This window comes from Poecilia reticulata, linkage group LG2 (assembly GCF_000633615.1).
Source record: "Poecilia reticulata strain Guanapo linkage group LG2, Guppy_female_1.0+MT, whole genome shotgun sequence".
Lineage (NCBI taxonomy): Eukaryota > Metazoa > Chordata > Actinopteri > Cyprinodontiformes > Poeciliidae > Poecilia > Poecilia reticulata.
Window position 1 is genome coordinate 34877406 of NC_024332.1, and position 20451 is coordinate 34897856.

Sequence of the window (20451 nt, forward strand, 5' to 3'; positions counted from 1 at the left end):
TATATATATAATATATATATATATATAATATCAACGTATTAACCAAAATGCCAAAAGGAGTTCCTAAGACTGAAATATACCGTTCTAATATTAGGATGTTGCCAACATCAGGGAAACATTCAAGGAAAATGTAAAACGTTGACCTCTGCATCTAGGGTATCTAGTGGCTATGGTGTGCTACAAGGGACATTTTTCTGGCAGGATTTAGAAATATTTGTACCCGTRTAGGGAAGGCCACTTCAAATTAGTACAATGTTGTTGTGAGTGATGACCTTTATCTTCTAGACACTAGTGCCAAAATTCAAAGGGCACAGTTGTTGACTGAAAGAGAAGAAGCAAAGATGTGAATAATTTGCTGTTTTACTCAGATCCCAATCTGGACTATTTAAAGTTTTGAAACTATAGATGAAGCAGCACTCTCAAATAAGCATCCATCTCATCCATATTAGGGATAAGCATAAAACTCAAAAAAGTTGATTTTGCATAATACTGCCTTTAAGTTCCATCTGTAGATCTGTAGATCTTTATGGTGTGCTCCGTGTTGCCTTGCGTCCAAAGCAAACAATCTCCTTTATCCCCTTAATTTATTAAGGGGGTAATAAATTAAGGGGAACCAGTTATATAATTGGTTCGGCAACCAATTAAATACTGGTTGCCGAACTTCAAAACTACAAACCTGTTTTTACAATATTTGATGAGTATCATAAAAAGAAATCTAAACATTTTTTATGATACTCAATATTTGATGAGTATCATAAAAAAAATCAAAATTAGGTATTTATTCCTGATGAAGTTGGTTTTCATAGACACTTAAACTTGCCCAGTATTAAAATTGAGAAGTAAGCACGATGAATGAATGAATGAATGAATGAATGAATGAATGAATGAATGAATGAATGAATGAATATTTACACTTTTGAAGAGGGTACATTTTTAAAGGACTGTCCAATTTTGTAAAGTTTTGAAAATTAATGTCTGGCCCACAGTTTCAACCATTTTACATTTGCCACTGACTTAATATTTTAATCTGGATGTCATTTACATTGAGGATGATCTCAGAGAGAACTCAGGAGGATTTTCTTAGTTACACTTATGGACACTTTATCCGGCTTCTGTGCCTTCTTACAGATGTGAAAGTGAGCTCAGGCAGAGGATTTATTGATGCAATACGGAAATAGAGGAAGCAAGCTTAGTGAAGGAAACCCTAAGCCCTCCCAGAACACCAGGACTGTGTATTTGTCTTCAATGGCTGCATCTCTGCATAGAACATTTGCTTGCCTCAATATGTATGGAAAAAAGAAGGAATCATACCATTGTCTAAGTTTTCTTTTTTTTTTTCAAAAATGTTAATCATGCCCATTCCCCAACCTTTCTAACATAATTTGTGCCCGAAACCTTTTGTCTATGTTGTTTTTTGTCTCAAAAATGGCATTGATTATGTCTTGAAAATTAAGTAAAACTTAACCCAAACTTTTAACCTATCATCTGTTGCCAATCTGTTGCTCTTCATGGTTCCTTTCTTCCCCAACTCTTTGTCCTTCCTTCACTGATTCTACTCAAAACCTTCCTCTCTTCTTCCTTCAGAGCTCAGGGATTGAAGGACTCAATTTCAAAACGGTGCACGTCTCAGTGACTCAAGTGAGGGGTTTGTTCCGCTGCCACACTTCCGCTCACAAATGCTTCTGCTTGGGTTGAAAAAGGGAGAAATCCCTGTTAATCTACTGAATCTGGCTCTCACCATCTCTTTTGTTCACTGTTGCTGAGATACTTATTCATTGACCTTTAGGAATTCATGTAAAGTCGGATGACGCCGGTGAGAGATCCCATACAATAATCATATTTAATTTTACTTACAATACTTTAACTTCTCTGTAGAAATTTTCTACACAAGTTTCTTGCTTGGCTGGTTTTTCCATGTACTTCAGACTCCTGTTTTAATTTTTTTCAAAACTTCTTTGACAAATAATTTGCTTTAAATTTTGACTGTAAGTTTACTGTGCTCATACAGTGCCTTGAATAATTAGGAACCCTCTTGAATCTTTTATGTTAGAGATGTTACAATCACAAATTTTGATGTCAGGATTTTCTATGATGGACCAACTAAAAGCTGTGCATAATTTTGAAGTGGAAAGAAAGGGATCCGTGATTTATATATATTTACAAACATAATTCTCAAATAAATAAATAAAAATACAACGCTTATGCATTTAGCCCCATAAATAACATCCATTACAAAAAGTTGCATTCAGACGGCACTTAATGTGGAAACCTTAGAGGTTTGTCAGAAAATATTAGTGAATAACCATACTTATAAATCCCGAAACAGGCCAGATAGGTCAGGGTAAAGTTGTGAAGTGGTTCAAAGCAGAATTTGAACCTCTCATGAGACAWGGTAATCAAATTAAATGACAGGCCAAACAAGGGGTCATAGGTTCATGGTAACTGAATGGGCAGCAGTTCAAGTTTTGGAAGCTTTCAGCAGGACAGCTTCTACAAATATGGYGTATATGAAGGACCGAGAAGTAGAAAAAAWATATATTATTGAAAGAAAGCTACAAGAAGTTTGCCACAACCCATGCGGGGAACATCCAAAATATGTGGAAATAGATGCTCTAATCAGATGGGACYGGGATTTCCCTTTCTGGGGATACATAACTATTCTATYCCTTTGGAGCCGTGTGTTGCTCAGCCTGCTATAATCTAGATGCATGTTTTTCTCAAGTGGGGATACTTTGCATTTGGGCTGCATCAGGCCCCTCCATCTGCGTTTAATAAAAATGGCCATGAACAGGGCAGATTTGGCCATTAACTCAGCAAGGGCTGGTAATCACTACAAGTTGTTTCTCTTTTCCTATGCATTTTATTACCAAACAAATAATGTGTGGGTTAAAAAGTGTGCATCTGCCATTTTCTTTCTCCCTTGTTTTATTTCCCTCTGCAAGACTGCACTTGGTAAAGTATTGATTTGGGAGCTGAAWAATAACAAACCGACAACTGTGCGAGTGCTGTAATAAACAGTCTCAGAAAAAGAAAAAAAATGTGTATAAAAGTAATTATTAGTTTCTGTATAGGGTTAGAAATAGTCAGCCAAATTTTGTTGCTGCTGTTCTGCGCAAGTTTCTAAGTAGAAGCAAAGAGTACTTAGATTGGGAATGAAGGGTTATCACATGATACTGCACTAGAGACAYATCCTAAAGAGCTCTTTTCACCTTGTGTTCATACAAATTTTCAGGATGCAGTTACACATAATGGGGAAAAAAAGCTCAACATACAACAACACAGGTACACAAACTCATAATCAGAAATCTTTATGAACAAMGTCAATTTTCACTTTTCCAGGAAGATGTAATGTTTTCTTGGTCCTTGTAAAACTTAATCTAAAAGGAACCATGCACTTACCGTATATATTTGTTGTATTTGTTAAACCTGTCATCGTGTCATGACAGTCCAGTATGACACAGATAATCTGAGAAAAAGATTGAGCTTCTCTGCTTAGCTTTTACATTGATACTGCAGTACATCCTTGCTCTGTAAAAGCTCTATATAAAAAGGTAKTTTTACATTAATTGTCCAACACAACTTTTRCTATTCTAGATGTTTAACACATAGAATCTTGCAACATACAGTATCGTTCTCRGTACATAATACAGGCAATTAAAGTGATRATCTCCAAGATTACTSAATCTGAAGCCATCAGACTGTCCACTGGTAAATTGATGAGATCTGCTCACCCAGTTCATCATTCCTTGCAAATCTGACATAAGCATTTATGCGTATATTAAATATTTGTTTCAGATGACAGATCACCGTGTATAATTTCTGTCAGTATAAAACAGTGAACTGGCTGCAAGGTTTAACTTCCTATGTAAAATCACTCAAAGCTTCACCCACACCAGCACAGACAATGAAGTGTAGATGTGTGATGAATGCGTACAAACAAAAATATTATTTCATCACATCCTAAATAATATAAGCCATCTAACTTGTTCTTTTACTTGAAACCAATAGCTGCATGGGCAGACAAGTATTGARCATAAAATGCAAGCACAAARGCATACAAATTCCCTTACATAATAAAAACAAACAAATACAATCTGGACTTGCAAACATATTTTGCATATGACCATCAGCTGAGCTTAGATTGTCGTTTGTTTGCCACTGACTGATGATCACAGCACTTGTCAGCTGTCAGTCACTGTCACTAAACTATTGGGTCTTTCCTTCTCACTTATTTCAGCTCAATGCACAAGTTGCAGCAGCACTTCACATACAGACTTGTTGATTATCAGAATAAGTTGGGCAAGCATGGAAAGACTTTTTTGACTGCTTGTCTACTAATGACAGCCACCACGGATGGGTGGAAGGGAGAAAAAGGACACATGCTGTCACTTTGATTCACGCCACAGCAGCTCTGAATGGGTGGCTCCTTGCCAATGTCTCAACAGTCGTTATACCCTCCCTAAATGACATTTAAAGTGTGAAGCAATGGTTGTCCTTGTGACTCAGTCACCCCAGGCCGAGACCCGRCTATGAGCACTGAACCCTCAGCCAGGTTTTGCAACGAGGCTACACACCCTGAAGCAAAATCTCCTGCCTCCAATGCTGTAACTCAGCTCCCTGGCATGATTGGAAATGTGGAAAGTGACCTTGAACACTTGGTCTACCAGTGATCTGAAGTGGGCCTTTCCTTTTCATTGCTGTTTAATAGTTTGCACCTTTCTTTTCTATTTTTACTGGTTTTGTGCATTAATTTATTTAAAATTAATAAGAATTAGCAAACCTTGTTGTTGTACCGTACTTTAGTTTTGGTATAGGAATAAAACATTTCAGCACAACTTCACCCAATATGTAGTGTAAAAATGTTGATTTTTGTCATCCTCAGAAATATTAASTGTCAATATTGCACAAAAAAGTAACCAGTTTCTTAGTTTTTTTATTATTACTCAAGTGTGTCTTGACTATCAAAAAAAATTGGTTGTTTCAGTGCCCCTTTTTTGCCACAGAATGCTAAAAACAACATTAACATTAACCTTCTATAACTCTGTTTGCAGTCCATACGAGAAGTGACTGGCTACGTGTTGGTGGCTCTGAACCAGTTCGACTACCTGCCTTTGGAGAACTTGAGGATCATTCGAGGAACAAAGCTTTATGAGGACCGCTACTCGCTTGCAATCTTTCTGAATTATAGACGGGATGGAAACTTTGGCCTTCGACAGCTGGGTCTTAAAAACCTCACAGGCAAGTGGCTGAATTGATGTTGCTGGATATTTAATTTTGACATATTTGAATATATGATGGATTCCATAGTTTTGGTCTGTTGTTGTAAAAACAACAACAGTGTTGTAAGTGAACCTGTCAGATCATGCATAKAATTGTTTGGTCTTTGCTGTAATGTCTGCAAATAAAATGGTGTGTATTTATAGTGCTCACCAATGCCACATTTATATGTGGCATTGCATGATGATACTCATACAGCTACAGTTTTGACAAATTAGTGGCCACCTGGTTGGCCACTAATTTGTGGCCAACCAGGTGGACATAAATAATACATGGTGTATTATTGCATACACCATTTATGCAATAATATCAGTTGTCTACTTGTTTGCTTTAAATCTTTGTGGTGTACTTCATCAGTGGCAGTCTTGAAAGAGTTGATGTGGTGATGCTTCAGGAACAAAAGCTCTGCAGGCCAAACTTCAGTTGAATAGTGAAGGTTTTACTATAAACGTATAAGTYGGTTAGAATTAAAACAATTTTTTTCAATGTACACTTATTTTATTGTTGATTTTTTTTTAAATATATTTTTTAATCAATGCATTGTTGTGCACTGAAACSTATCCAACCATCAACTTACTGGTAACAATCTTCCTGGTGCTATTAGGTGAGGGACCCACAAATAATTTACCAGATTGTGCACCTGTGCATTTGCATCTGCTATTTCTTCATAGACCTAACCAGTAGCACTTAATTTGTTAATTCATTTAAACCATACAGCTCACACACATGTATTTTTTCATAATTAACAATTGACTTGTCAATCAACCCTTGGGTGTTTAACTTGAAGTTGAGAGAACATTATGTGACTGCCTGAGAAAATACACTATTGTGTGGGTGGCTCTGTTGTTTTGTGAACAGCAGATGTTTGCGCTGCTTGGTTTTCTTCGAGAGCTCTGACCTTGAGGTCAATATTAAATAAAGTTCTTGTCTCATAAACAACATGAAGAGCTTTTTCACTTCAGGGTTAAGAGTGGCGTACCACAGAGAGCCCAAGTCCTAATACAAGATCAAAGTATGATATGTTCATTCTGAAGCTAAATTCAACCTCAAGATTGTTCCAAGTAAATGTTGATGTACAGAATAGAAAACTGTGTTAAATGGCACCAAGCAAAGATGTTCAAATAGAAATGATTTAGTTTAATGTATTTGATTTAATGCTTACTAATGTTTATAAAAGGGAAACAAATTAACAGCTTATGAACAATAAGAAGCTTTCACATAATTTAAATTATTTTGTTCTGAAATCCAATTTAAATTCAAGAGAATTGCAACCACTTTTACTGTCTATACTAGTAACTGATCTGCAGTTTCTTAAGTTCTTTATCGTCATATGGGCTGCTTTCTGCTACTTCAGTAACTTGATTCTGGGTCTTTTAAGCAATCAGTTAAAAATAACAGTTTGTAAGAATGAAGTATTAAAATACTTCTGTATAAAAAAACTTTGGAAAATAGTTTTTCTTATTAAATTTTCTTTGACTACAAATAACTCATCTATTTAAGTTATTTAGGAGCCGGGGGGGAACCACTATTGGCAAGTAACACAAAAGGACTGAAACACAAAATGATTATTTGTGCATAACAAAGTTATTTACATGAAGGTAGGAGTGATTCATTTACAGTTGAAGTACAAATTTCACATTAATTTCTGGTCATTTCCATATGATTCCAGAGAAGCTTGCAAATTGATCCGAACAACCCATCCATTTTCTTTACACCCTTGTCCTCTAGAGGGATCGGGACCCCGCCTCTTTCAAGGCAAGAGGCAGGGTCACCCTGGATGGGTCGCCAACCTGTCGCAGGGCAACACAGTGACAGACAGGACAAACAACTATGCACACACACACTGACACCTAGGGAGAATTTGGAGTGGCYAATTAACAGTCATGTTTTTCATAGCGGATGTTTATTTGAGCATTTTGAGACTGAGACATGGCACCGGACCCCATTCTGAGCTTCTTTTGAACCTTATTTTTRAATTATTTAATCCTCTCTCATTCTGTCCATCCTTTGTTTCTTCTCGGTGATTCCCCAGAGCTGAAAAACGTAACGGAGCCTGATCAGGCTTTGTAGGCGAAGGCAGTATCTGCTTTTGTTTTACATCACAATGCAGTATGTTTTCTTACATTTTCCACCATTTTTAGGGAATAGCAGTTGTCTGTCACAAACAGCAGCCAAACCAGCTTTTTTCAGTTGGGTGCCAAGTTGAAGCCAGTGCTCTGGGAGTCGGGGCTGGACTCTGTGAGAAGAGGCTGTTTGATCTGCCATCCATGGCCTTAAGCCATTAAAAGCGGGGGAAGTTATGTACAAAAGCACTGGTCTGCAACTGCTCTACTTCATCAATCTGTCTCTTACTGAAGAGATGGTATACAGGGAAAACAACACAACTGGGTAAGGCCAAGATTTTTGTCCTCCTTAAAGGCAGCCATTTCATCGAGTCACTGTTTTGTGTCAAACCCTCATTAACATAATTGAGAATTTTAACTTTTACCTGTCCTAACCAGATCACAGTCAAATCACATTTAGTGGCRTATTTCCTGGGTTTTTAAGTGACCATGGAGTTGAACTTAAAATATTTTCCATGTCTTCCAATTTTTCAGACCCAAGCAAGTAAAAAAAAAAATTCCCTTTTTTCAAGGACTGGGTGTGCATTCTGTGTATTGTCTCCAGATAATATCAATTATTTGGACGTAGGTAAAAGTCAAGTCATAAAATTTCTCTTGATAATCAATAAAAAAAATTWATATTCAGWCATTAGATACATGCCATCTAGGGAGACTAAAACACAGAGGCTTTGTGGTCGATGAATTCAAATTATTATTGCTAAACAGAATTTTATACAGCAACATCTCCTCTGAATGAATCAAGCAGGAAGTGCTTTTGTTTTGAAGGACGTTTGTTGGCATACTGAAAAGCTCCATGTGTAACCTCTCCACTTCCCTACTAGGTAGTGCATTAGAATTTACAATTTTTTCTGATCCTTACTTGAAATCAAAGTGTTTACCAGATTTATAGAAAACCAAGTCCTAAATATGCATCTAAAAGTTTTAAATATAAAAACTCTGAATAATTAAAAATGTTCATTATAGAACTGATATCCATATGGTCATCTTTATAAAGCTACACGGGCCACGAAGGGGTAATTAAGCATAATTTTGCCACACTCTAAAAAWGACCCARCTAATAATTTAATCTCACCTTTAAAATTAAATGCACGTTTCTTTTACGGCTATAGTCTGCACATTACTTTAACATCTTTAACAATGCAGTTGCAGTAAAAAAAGGAAATTACTTTAACTCTTTTTACTGACATCTGCTGTTTGGAAACATTACAGAGAACACTCAGCTGCTTTGTGTAATGTTGCCATGGCATCAAGCCATTTGCATGCACAGCAGTAACACAGAGAGGACAAGAAATTATTTACTCAAATGATCTACACTTGCCAGTTACAATCAACCCTGATTAGATGAGACAAAGACTTGAATCCATCTTGAGCCCATGTTCAGTCAAAAGTCTTTGGAGCGTGAGTACAGATAAAGTCTGAAAATGTAGTTTTTGCAAGTTAATTGGCAATTCAAGGCAACACTCCAATCTAAGTTATAGACTGTAGCCTTCTTCTTTGTTACAAAGTATAGGATCATGGGTTGTTAACCAAATTTAGTATGTATTAGCTATTAACCCAAAGCCATMAAAACTTATATTATGTTACCTTCATCTTAATTTATTATGCTTACAGGCTATAAGCATAAGAGAATTGGGCTACAAYAGCCTTTCACAGCTTGTGATGGTAATCTCAGGATAAACTATAAAGGCAAAACAGATTCCACATTCTGTAAATGTGGAGACGCTGTAAACAAGTTGGGTTGGGGTGGGGTACTCTATCAATCTTTTGCTGGAGGAAAAGCCCATGCCCCTCTTTAGGCAGTGGTGAAAAACAGAGATTTATGGAAGTGACAAGGAGTAAGAATTTAACACGCCAGAGCTAAGGAGTGAGGCGCATTGATGCCATTGATGAAATGCATGCAAATTTGAGTGGYTTCAGTGTGACCCTTCTCCCAAAATGGAATAATTKCATGCTTTCAAAGAAAGTAGGTGAAAGAAACAACTTCTGAACTGGGTTGTGCCAAAAAGCATATCCCTGTTCTGTCTGTTTTATTGCAGATCAAAAACAACAGGATCACAAATTACATCAAAACAAACTAGTTGTAGCTTGGACTGTTCCACATATTCCTGAAAGGGTAGCAAAAACAAGTTTCTCCATTCAGATGTACACTACTCCTCAGAGCTCAAAAGCTGAAACACTAACCTAACTTTCAGACATTTAATAAATCGCTRAACCTGAAGAATCTCTTGTCATACAAGGTATGCTGAAATGTTTGTCCCACCTTTTTATATTTTGGAAAAATATTATAAGCCTTCATAGAAAAAAACAAATACAAAAGAAAATGTGTTTTAGCATGTCCTTGTCRCTGCTTTTTACATACATAGAGCTAGCTGGGAAAGGAGCTCTTGGGGATTAAGCCAAATCATTTGTGTGCTAGAGATGTGTGCACAGTTGTCATCACACAACATTGGACTGAGGAAGAAAATAAGTCTTAGTCCTCTGCAGTAGATCAAATGCCTTCCTTCATGTGAATGCCTTAGTGAGTTGAAGCCTAGACGTCTCATTTATTACAAGGCCTTTGATGTYGCTGTCACATTAGTCCATTGCTCCCATARCTRTAGCTCCCAGGAGAAGTGTAAAATGATCGATATCGTCTATAAGCAACACATAAAAAAGGATAAAACTTATTAAGACCATAAGAGGGTAATCGAGAGAAGGCACAGCTAAAGGCCCCCTCAGTTGTTGAACCCCATATGTATTTCCACTTGGGTAAAAATTGCCTTGGGATGAAATCAATTTGTCGGTACAATATTGTAGCATTCCACTTATTGATTTTTTGTAGGTGCACTCTGCTCGCTGTGAATGGACTTTCTGGGTTTAAAGGAACTGGGTGGGATGGAGGGAGGTCTTTGGCTGAGCAGGGATAGGACTCCCTCTGATGCACCTTTCAATCAAGCTTAGCTAAGTTATCCTCATGAATATGAAATATAAGTCACTGCAAAGCTGGGAAAAGTTTAGGGATTGTGTTTGCGTGCACAGGGGTGTGTAGAATAATAAATATAAAAGACCCTTTTTCCAAGTGTGAGAAGTTTAGTTGTTTGTTTGACATTACTTTCTGAAACCCGGAGAAAGTTAAAGCATATTTATTCTACAACAAAGCCTTTTACATTTCCTTAAAAAATGTATCMTTTTACACTAGAATCATAAACTTCAATTGATTTCATTTGGATTTCATAGAATAGTTCAATACACAGTAGTGTACAATTCTGAAGAGAAAAAAAATACATGGTTTTCTAAATCTTTTTCAAATACAAAGGATAAGTGGGGTGTGTATTTGCATTCAATCCCAAGGTAGCAATTGCATTTGCATGTGTTTTGTGGTATGACTAACAGCTTCACACATTTAGAGACTGACTTTTTTTGCCCAGTCTTCTTTGTAAAATAGCTCAACATCAGATTTGATAATAGYATCTCTGACTAGCACTTATCAGATGTTGCCATCAATTCTCAATTGTATTTAGGTGTGGAATTTGACAAATTATGAAAAAGAAATACGCATGTGTTTTAACTAAACCTGATATCTTAAAGTTCTGTCCTTCAACTTTTTACTACATTTAATTGGCTAAATTATCTTTCTAGCAGTCAGTTTAGTTCTAAAAAATGCTGCTATTGACTGATTTATTTAATTTGGGTGTCACATGTAAAAGATGCACAACACCAGACATYGAGGACTCAGTTTTGAAACCAATACAAAATAGCTGTCTTTGTGTGTTTAGGATCTCTGTCTGACTGTGCCAAGCTCAAGCATCAAGTTGTCTTCCAGTGTTTCCTTGTGCTTAGATTCATCCAWCATCTYGTCAACTCTTGCCAACTTCCATGTTGAAAAAAGTGATCTCACCTTTTTTCACTGTGTGGATGATTGGGCTAAGGTGATTTGCTGAGTTGTTTTTTCTCCACACATTGCACTTAGCATGTAGGATAATTTGTTTAAATCTGGTTTAGCTTATGGATTTCATTGAACAGCTCCTTTTGGCTTGGATCCTCTCCCTGTTTGACTTGCCCATTTAGATGTGTTTCTGGATCTCTATAGGTTTGCTGATATAACATGCCTAGTCAATTAGGAATGGCAAATGTTTATGCAACTTTGTATTTGACCTGATATTTGTTTTTAAATTTTTTTTTATTGTGACATTTGCATACCAATGTTATTCAACATTAGTAAACAATGTTTTTGTAATTATACCCAGGCAGGTAATATTTATTAAATGACTTCTGAAGGCAATTTTTTGCCATATAGTTTMTTTTCAGGTAATGGAATAAAAGGGCTAATTAAACATGCAGACCACAATTTTCAGACTTTTGTTTATAAAAAAATGAAATTCATGCTGAATTTTAGTTCCACAATATTTATGCACTACATTGTCATTGTTTATAACATAAAAGTTCAATAAAAATTTACTGAAGCCTTATTCTAATGTGACAAATATAGACAAGAAAGCTCTRTTTAAAAGTACTTTCTTCTTAAACCCCGTTTTTGCCTGAGCATCTAAGCAAGATAAAGGTTATACAGTGCTGCTTGCTGACATTTTCAAAAGTTCCTAATCTTTATTTTGATGCATGCTGATACACAAAGTTGTCTTTCCTGCTCAGGCAGACATTTCTAGTACTTCTCTCTGGATTTACATGAACCTCGGAAAGCTTTTGCTCTCTCACTTTGTAATTACAGCCTGTTTCCCTGGCAAAATATTAACAGCCACAATAAGGACCACAACACAGATGAGATTTCTGATTTAACACATTTTACTGCTAATGCCTCCCCTGCATTTCCCCATTGCACCCTGTGTCTATTTTTTCACATTTGTTTTGTGTTGTTCATTCTTCTCTTTTTTTTTATTTCTCCGAACCACACCATGTCTGCACCACGTCTGTCTAAAATGAAGCTTCCAATCTAAGGCCCCATCTGCTGAATGATCTTCTCTCATTGCATGCATGTACACAAGCCTGTGTTTTACGCCAAGGCGTTATCCACTTCTTCATGGCCCATCTGCTCTCTCTTCATCTCTTCCATTTTTTTGTCCGTCTTCCACCTCTTTATCCCTCGTTCTCTCTCCACCATATTTCAGATAGACGTCTTAATTTGTCTCATTGATGGCTTTAGCAAAAAAGCAAACAATGTCATGTTTGCATGGCTCGTCACTGTTTACAAAACTCTTACAAAGATTGAGACTTTCTGCATCCTGCAAGTACTTCTGCAGTTTTGGGATCTTAAGCTGAGCTTTTCCAGTTTGCTGCTGAATGACAGCAGTAAAAAAAGGAAACCATAGAAAGGACTGTTTAGGGTGTAAGGTGAAAGTGATAATTTCAGTTGGTGTGTTTTCCCCAGTATAGGGATTGCTTAATGAGGGTACATAAAATTAGTCCCTTTTCTTTGATCCCTATATCTTTTATTCATCCACTCACTATTAGAAAATGAATGAGCAATTCTGCCAAAGGAGGCAGGCCAGATTGGTTTGGTGCATGTCACCAGAATTCAGTTGAGCTTCTTGCCTGGCAGCCCACAGACCTCAGGTCTCCTTCAATTGTGTGTCTAATTGATTACTTCCCATGCAATTACTCCCGTGTCACACTCAATATTTCACCGCTCCAGGAAGGGGGCATGTGGGAGTTCTTTTTTGAAGGACGAGATTCATACTGTCACATTTGTGGGGCCCTAATGTGGATCGTAAGGAGGGACGTGTTMAATTGAAGTATGGAACAGGCATCAGAGGTACTTCCTGTTAATTGATTGCTGTGTAATACCWCTTGCTGACACAGTGAATGAGACTACTGACTTAAAGCAAATATGACACAACCTGGGATATCATTTATTCACTATGTTTGGGTACACTTAAAAGTTTATAAAAAATACCAAAATATTATCATTTTGTAATTATTTCGGTCAAAGTAGTATGCAGTAGATAGCCACATTAGGTATACATAATTATTGCCTTTTTACAGATATTGCTTGGAATTGCATTTGTGTATATAGGAGGGGTGTTGAAACACATTGATATGAGAGAGCAGACACACAGACTATGTCAAGCCAAACCATGTTGTAAAATATAACCCCAACCTGCTTGTGATTTCTAGTGAGGCTTGTTTGTCAGATTAAGTGTACTGTGGTGGCCATTTGTAATGTTTGCAACTTGTAAGTTCTATTAATTTAGTTTTTTATTTTTGGAAAGTTAGAATTAAGTCTGTGATTAATTTGTAAATTAGAATTGATTATGTTGGTAATTGGTTAGCCCCTCCCATTAATTTAGGTAATTAAAAACACACCGGGTGCTTGGTGGAGGCATTGTTTTGCAAATGTCTGGTGTGTACGGGAGGGTTGGTAAATGATTTTTTGACCATTTCATTTCACTTGCATTTCACTTTCAATTTGACTTTTTATTTTGCACCTTTTTACTTGAAACGCCATGTTAAGTTCACTTTCGTTTTCGATTAAGATGTAGGACATTTTTTGATATTTTGTTACTAATTTTATAAGAAATAAACAATCTATTTTCGCAAACAAATGAAGAGGAAGTGCGTTCAATCTAAAACCCACCTGTTAACACACACGGCCTTAGTTGGAGTATTGGAAGCTAGAAGGCCGCGACATGTACCTTTTGAAAGTAATAACTTTTAGACAGGTTTTCAACATTAGGCCCATTTTTCTACATTAAGAATGTTTTTTTTCTTGATCTGATTTAATATTGTTGTATTAATTGTCATGTTTTATTAGCTGTAAGTAAGACATCATCATCATTAGCCGAAATAAAGGCTTTAAAACATCAGTCTGTGTAATTAATCTATATAATGTGATTTACTTGTAACTTCAACTACTGAAATACATGAACTTTTAATACATTCTCTAATTTATTCAACTTTACACTGCTTACAKTATGCSTACAGTATGCCTATATCTGCATCAAAACCAATATTAGGACACTGATTAGGAAAAATAGCTTCCTATGCCTTAACATCAGTTAAACTTTTTTTTTTTTTTACCAGCTCATACTGCTGCCTAAATATACATTCATTCCATTAGAAACTGAACCTTGGTGGTCTGCTGGAAGTAAGAGTGGACTTTAACCTCATTAAAAGTTAAAGGAGGCATGGAAGGAATTTTAATGCCAATTAATAATCAAAAACATTCCCAAGTCTCTCTCATGCTTTTCCTTCCTTCAAGGCAAAGACATAGATTAGACTGACGAGCTCCAATGAATATGTAAAATTTAATAAGATGAATGAGATATATTTTATTTGTTAAAATCTCATCAGATTTCTTGTTCCAGATGCTACTCTCTAATGTCTGCCGCTGCCTCGTGAAGTTTAAAATTATTTTTGTCATCATATATTAACACAAATTAAATCGCTGCTTCGTTAATGTTTTTAAATCAGCACAGGTATCAAAAGGATAACACAATCTTTGTGTGACAAAGTTGAATTTATTTAATTAGTTAAATGGAAGTATTGTAATCTACCCAAAAATTCTAAAGAATAAACATACCATAACATTATGAATCAAAGCAAAATAATCAATTTTTACACAGGAACTACTTCATGTCGAGTTTAGTTTGGTGTCATCGTTCACACTTAACACTGCCAGCTAAGCAAGAAAGAATGCATGAGTTATTCTTAATACTAATATGCTAAGAGATTGTCTTAGCATACCTCAAGACCAGGGAAGGATACCTTTTAATGATAACAAACAAAAATTCTGAACTCTATAATTCATGTAGATCACAAGTAGGTTGTGAGCTGTCTCCTACAAAATAATGTGCGGACGAGTTCTGTACATGAAAAATTGCCAGGACTGCAGTGAAATTATTGATGCAAAACATTTTCACAGTATGGTGGCCCTAATGGTCAGAATTCGCTCAAACTGTGGCCACATCAAAAATCGCATGACAAAGGTGACTCAAGTTCAAAACCTTCTGGATGTCAATGGATTTTCCAAGTAAAACTTTTTTTTTTTAAGGGGAGAATCAAAAAATGTGTTGCATTTGTTTGCAACACCCAAGATAAATATTGTGATTATATTAATGTCATATGACTTATCTAATTTACATACCTCCATCAAGGATACAGTGGTACTGAAATAAACATAAATATTTGATCAGTTTTATAAAAATTAGTGCTGGTCAATCATTTAAAAAAAATTATCAGACTAATCACACGCTCAATCACCTTCAGTGATTAATCATGATTAACAAGAAAGTTGAAGAATTTTCTACTTTTCTTACTGTCGTGGGAAACATTCATCTTTTGCTGTTGTCCGTTGCTCTACATGTGCCGGGCCATCAATGAACTGCTGTGAACTAGGTAGTACAATTTAGTCGTGTTATGTAATATTAACACATTAAAAATTTCAGATTAATTGCATGCATTAATATTGACACCCGTAATAAAATTGTAACAACTTTTTTAAAAAGTGCAGTACTTATTTATTTAAGAGTTATGGTCACCTAATCAAAAGTCACTTTAAGTCATTTTGAATATATTTGAAGATGTAGGGTTCAAGTTTTTTTTTTCACAATATCTAGATGGACAAACATTTAACACCAGTTTGTTGTGCATGAACGGGACTACACTGAAGGGTTTCGTACTGTTTTAATTATGTGTCAAAGGTTCATCATGGATTTTCATTGTAATTTGTTGAAAAGCATTCCACAGATATGATGGCATTTGATCACACTGTCTGCCATGTTCAGTTTCTGTCACTGACTGTCACTGCAGATCTAATATGTCACTGCAWMRACGTGCGGCCTTCACATAAAGTTTTTACTTTGATTCAGAGGGCAACATGATGTTTAAAACAGGCTTTTGATGTCAGAGAGACTCTGCTCATCTCAGAAGAAGAACAAAATGAAGAGRAAAGCAAGTAAAGAGGGAATTGATTGGCAGCTCAGGGGGTCTCAAAAGGCTTTATAAAATCTGTCACTCCATATCAATTTATTTACATGCCCTAAACGGACATGATAAAAGAATTTCAAACTTGACGTGGATTTCAACAAGTTCTTTATAGTCATATAGTTAGCAATATTGCATAACCACAAGTGAAGTCACTGTCGTGGAAAAAAAAAGTAGTTTTTTTCTGTTCTATGGTAGAAGCAAGCTGGTCCTGCTGGTCTTGAAGYGAGAATACATACAACAAAGGTCTCAGGATCGGTAATAGAATCCTGGATGACTGGATCAAGGACTACAGCCTCTGTGCATGAAGTGCCTGCTCTGCCGCTACCTTACAGAGTAGGGAGTATAGGTAGAGCACTACAGTAGGGCGTAGTGCTCTACCAATGCCTCCGGTACCAACATCATACAATGAGTGTTAAACATGGTGATGGAAGAGTGATGATTTAGACTCATTTTTTAGTCACTAAAACTCTGCAAATTTACATTGAGAGGACCATACACTCGACTGTACACCAAATTATTCTACAGCTGAATGAAGAGCATTTGACTAACATTTYATCTTACTTGGAAATAAGTTGGAGTTAGGACAGAGATCCTGATCGAGCTTTTTTAMTAGATTAATCACACTCTAAAACTCCACATGACTAAGCAACTGTTTCCAAACCTCTAAAGTCAGTAAGATTCMCTCTACATCAATATGAGACAATGGTGATCTTACACAAAAAATGACTACTTTAGGTTGCTCAAAATAGTGGTTCAACATACTATTTAACCACGGAGAGCACATCATTTTTCCATAATTTAATACAGTATTGCAAAATGTTTTCACCRTTGCTTCACCTGGCTGAAGTTCTTCTTGTGGCTGGTTGGATTGGATTGGTTAAACAGTGACAACCAATAACTTGGCCTTCAGAGTTTTGTAAGCTGTAATACCACTATATCACTGTCATTTTGTCAAAAAACACTACACAAGGAATGTTTCAACTTGGAATATTTTAAAACTGGAAAATCTTTAAATAATTCAAGTCGAAGGTCACATTAAACTTTATAATGATGTATTTTTTCTGGAATTGTAGTACTTTATTGCTCAACATGATAAATTACAAAAAWTKTTTTTAGTTTTTTCCTGTTGTTCACATGTAAGTAAACTTACAAAATCAGCAGGGGACTGAATATGCGCATCCCTCCCTCCCTGCCAGAAGTATATTCTCATGCACCTGCACACACACGCATACACAGACATTGCCCTTCAACCCTTCAATGGTACCACTCCTCTTCCTCTCTTGGCATTTTAATAATTAATATGCTTATTTTTGCCTCTTCGATTGCAGTCTTGAGTAAGTAGAACAGCTATTGAACTCACACAACCAAAACACAACCAACACTGTGTTTTGGTTGCGTGAGTTTTTTTAATGTGCTTCATGAAAAAAATTTATTTGGATTAAAAACAAATGCACCTAATAAAGTGTCCAGTGAGAGTATGTTTTTTTTTTTTTTTTTGCAAGTTTGTTGCCCATTCCCCTTTCATTCTTCTAATAAGTGGTCCAAGATACAAGATGCTTTTGAGATACAAATCTCAAAAGCAGGTGAGATGCTTGTTCCAAGTACTTCTATTGAATGACGAATAAAGGTCACATTTTTTTACAGGAAGGAAGGAGACATTGCAACCACTGAATATGGGAAGGTGGCACAGTGTTTCAGGCAATCTTCCTTTTGAGGCATTGAAAGTGTTGCACTTGGCTGCACATACACAAAGTGCCAGAAATCGTTGTGTAAACAAAACAGACCTCGATAAAATGGTTCTAACCATAAATCCTTTTCTTATTATAATATAATTGCCTAGCCACTAAGAAGTTGGTGTGAGTGTTAGCATTTTTAGCTTTGGGAAAGCACATAAATAGCTGTTCAAGATAAGCTTACACTTGCAAAATGTACATATAACCTTACTATTTACTGTTTTGAAATGTAGTTTCAGGAGCTAGTGGCTTCTATTTAGCCTGAAGTGACATGAGCTTTAATCCATCAGTCTCTAAGTCACTTTCCAAGAGTGTGTATTCAGATGACTGCCTTCAGCCCGGGAAAGATGTTTACTTGCTAAATGTACTACTGTTTGTCTTTACATACCCTTCATCGTCTCTGTGTGAACCTTTGTGTTATGCTTAACGTATACTTTAGCTGTGTTAACAAAGTGAGAACATTGGTCTGCAGAGTGTTACTTGCTGTGTTTTAGTAGACCTGAAAAAACAAGGCCTCATTTTATTCAAACCATGCCCAGAGTGAACCCAGCTTTCTCTTTGGTAAAACCAACATAGTTTGTATGCTTTCGATAAGATACATGCACTCCCTTCAGTCTCCCTCTTCTCTTTTTCCTTTCCTTCTCTCWGACCCTGGTTTGTTTGTCCATTCCAGACGCTTTGCTTCATTTTAATTCAGCTGGCAGGCTGAGCACGCATCAGCCTTGATACCCTAAGTGGCCCTCAGCAGCAGCTATTAGAGGTCCCTTTACTCTTTTTTTGTAAATCACTCAATCATATATAGCTTAATAATCTTGGTGTTTTGCTTTTCTGTCTCTTTCTACATTTTGTGAGTTTTGTTTTTCTTWCTCACTTAGRTATTTCCTTTATCTTGGAGTATTTTAATGATTTTCTCTCCCTCTTTTTCCATCTTATCCATAAAGCTCCGATTACCAGGATTTTATCACAGCTTATGTTTGAAATAAACACCAATGCAACCCCTCCTCTCCATAAATAGTCTGTCATAATTTTATTTTATTTTTTCCACTTCTTGTAYATGAGCACATGGTTTGCCTTTCTCAGGCATAATTCCATAATCCCCAGATCTTTGCCATTTTTCATAAAGACTCTTGGAAATAATTGCAGCAGGGTTGGGCCAAATGTAATCAACAGTCCATGACTGAAATTCTCTCAGAGGAGAGGAGGCATGTGTTTAGGGGATGCGGGTTAGGGCCAGCACCACCATGACATCTGCTATATCTCTGAAAAAGTGCAAGATTGCTTTGTTGCCAATAAAGTAAATGTTAGAGTTTCCAACCCCCAGTTTAARCTGAGTCTGGAATTATTAGGCATAGCTTTATGGCCACTGAGAGATTGGATAAATACATCTGATTATCTATTCATCATTGCTTCTGCAAGTTATTTCTTTGTCTTCAAGGTTGATGCATAAAAAAATGGGCMAGTGTAAGGATTTTTAAGGCTAAATTGTGAAGACTACTAGTTTTAAAAATCCACTCTTGTATGTCGGAAAGGTTATGGGCAGCAAAGGCTCATTGCTGGACATGGGGAACAAAGGCTTACTCTTGCAGTCCAATCCAGCAAATGAGCTGCTATAGCTCACATTGCTGAAGAAGTTCCTGTTTCCAACATAAATGTTAGACTCCACAATGTGTTGCAGTGTTATTGCATATGAGACTGCATACCCAGTCAGAATACCCATAACAGTCCCCAATAGTTCCAACAAAGAATTTATAGACACCAGAAATGGGCCGCACAGCAATGGAAGAAGGTACATTTTTATTTTGTGTCCCTTAAATGGCATGTTTTGTGTGCATTGCTTTGCTAATAAATGCACCAGGGTATACTGTGATAAAATGGCAAACCTGCAAAGCGAACGCAATGTTATGGACCATATGTATGTGTCTCCAAAACGTACATATCTATTCATTACTGCAGACCATGTTCACCCTTTCACTGCAGTGGTGTACTCTTAGCTTTCGCCTCTTTCAGGAAGCTAATGCACTCTGGCAAAATTMAAAAATATATGGAGAATAGTTTGAGGAGCACAACAAGGAGTTTGAGTTGTTGACTTGACCTTCAAATTTCCCAGATCGTAARCCAGACTAGCATTTAAGGGATGAACAAAATAATCTGACCCAGCGAGGYAACCCTTTAAAATCTGACAACACGTAAAGAATCCACTGCTCACATCTTGGTACCAGTTACAATAGGCCTTCAGTGTTTTAGTGACATCTATGCCTCAGCATGGGGCTGTTTGGATTAAAAAAGGGGGATAAATACACTTTAAGGCAGGTGGTCATGATGTTATCTTTCCATTTCAAACATTTCAATTTGATTAAAATGTATGCTTTTTAACACTAATATATAACTGGAATTTAACA

The 20451-nt window shown here is 36.4% G+C and overlaps 1 protein-coding gene across 1 annotated transcript in view; it reads left to right on the forward strand.

Annotated features, from left to right (window-relative positions):
* Positions 1–20451, forward strand: part of erbb4b (erb-b2 receptor tyrosine kinase 4b) — a 318305-nt gene that overhangs the window by 164302 nt on the left and 133552 nt on the right. The window contains exon 3 of the mRNA XM_008403838.2: positions 5052–5238. Coding sequence (XP_008402060.1) covers positions 5052–5238 — 187 coding nt within the window. The remainder of the gene's footprint in view (positions 1–5051; positions 5239–20451) is intronic.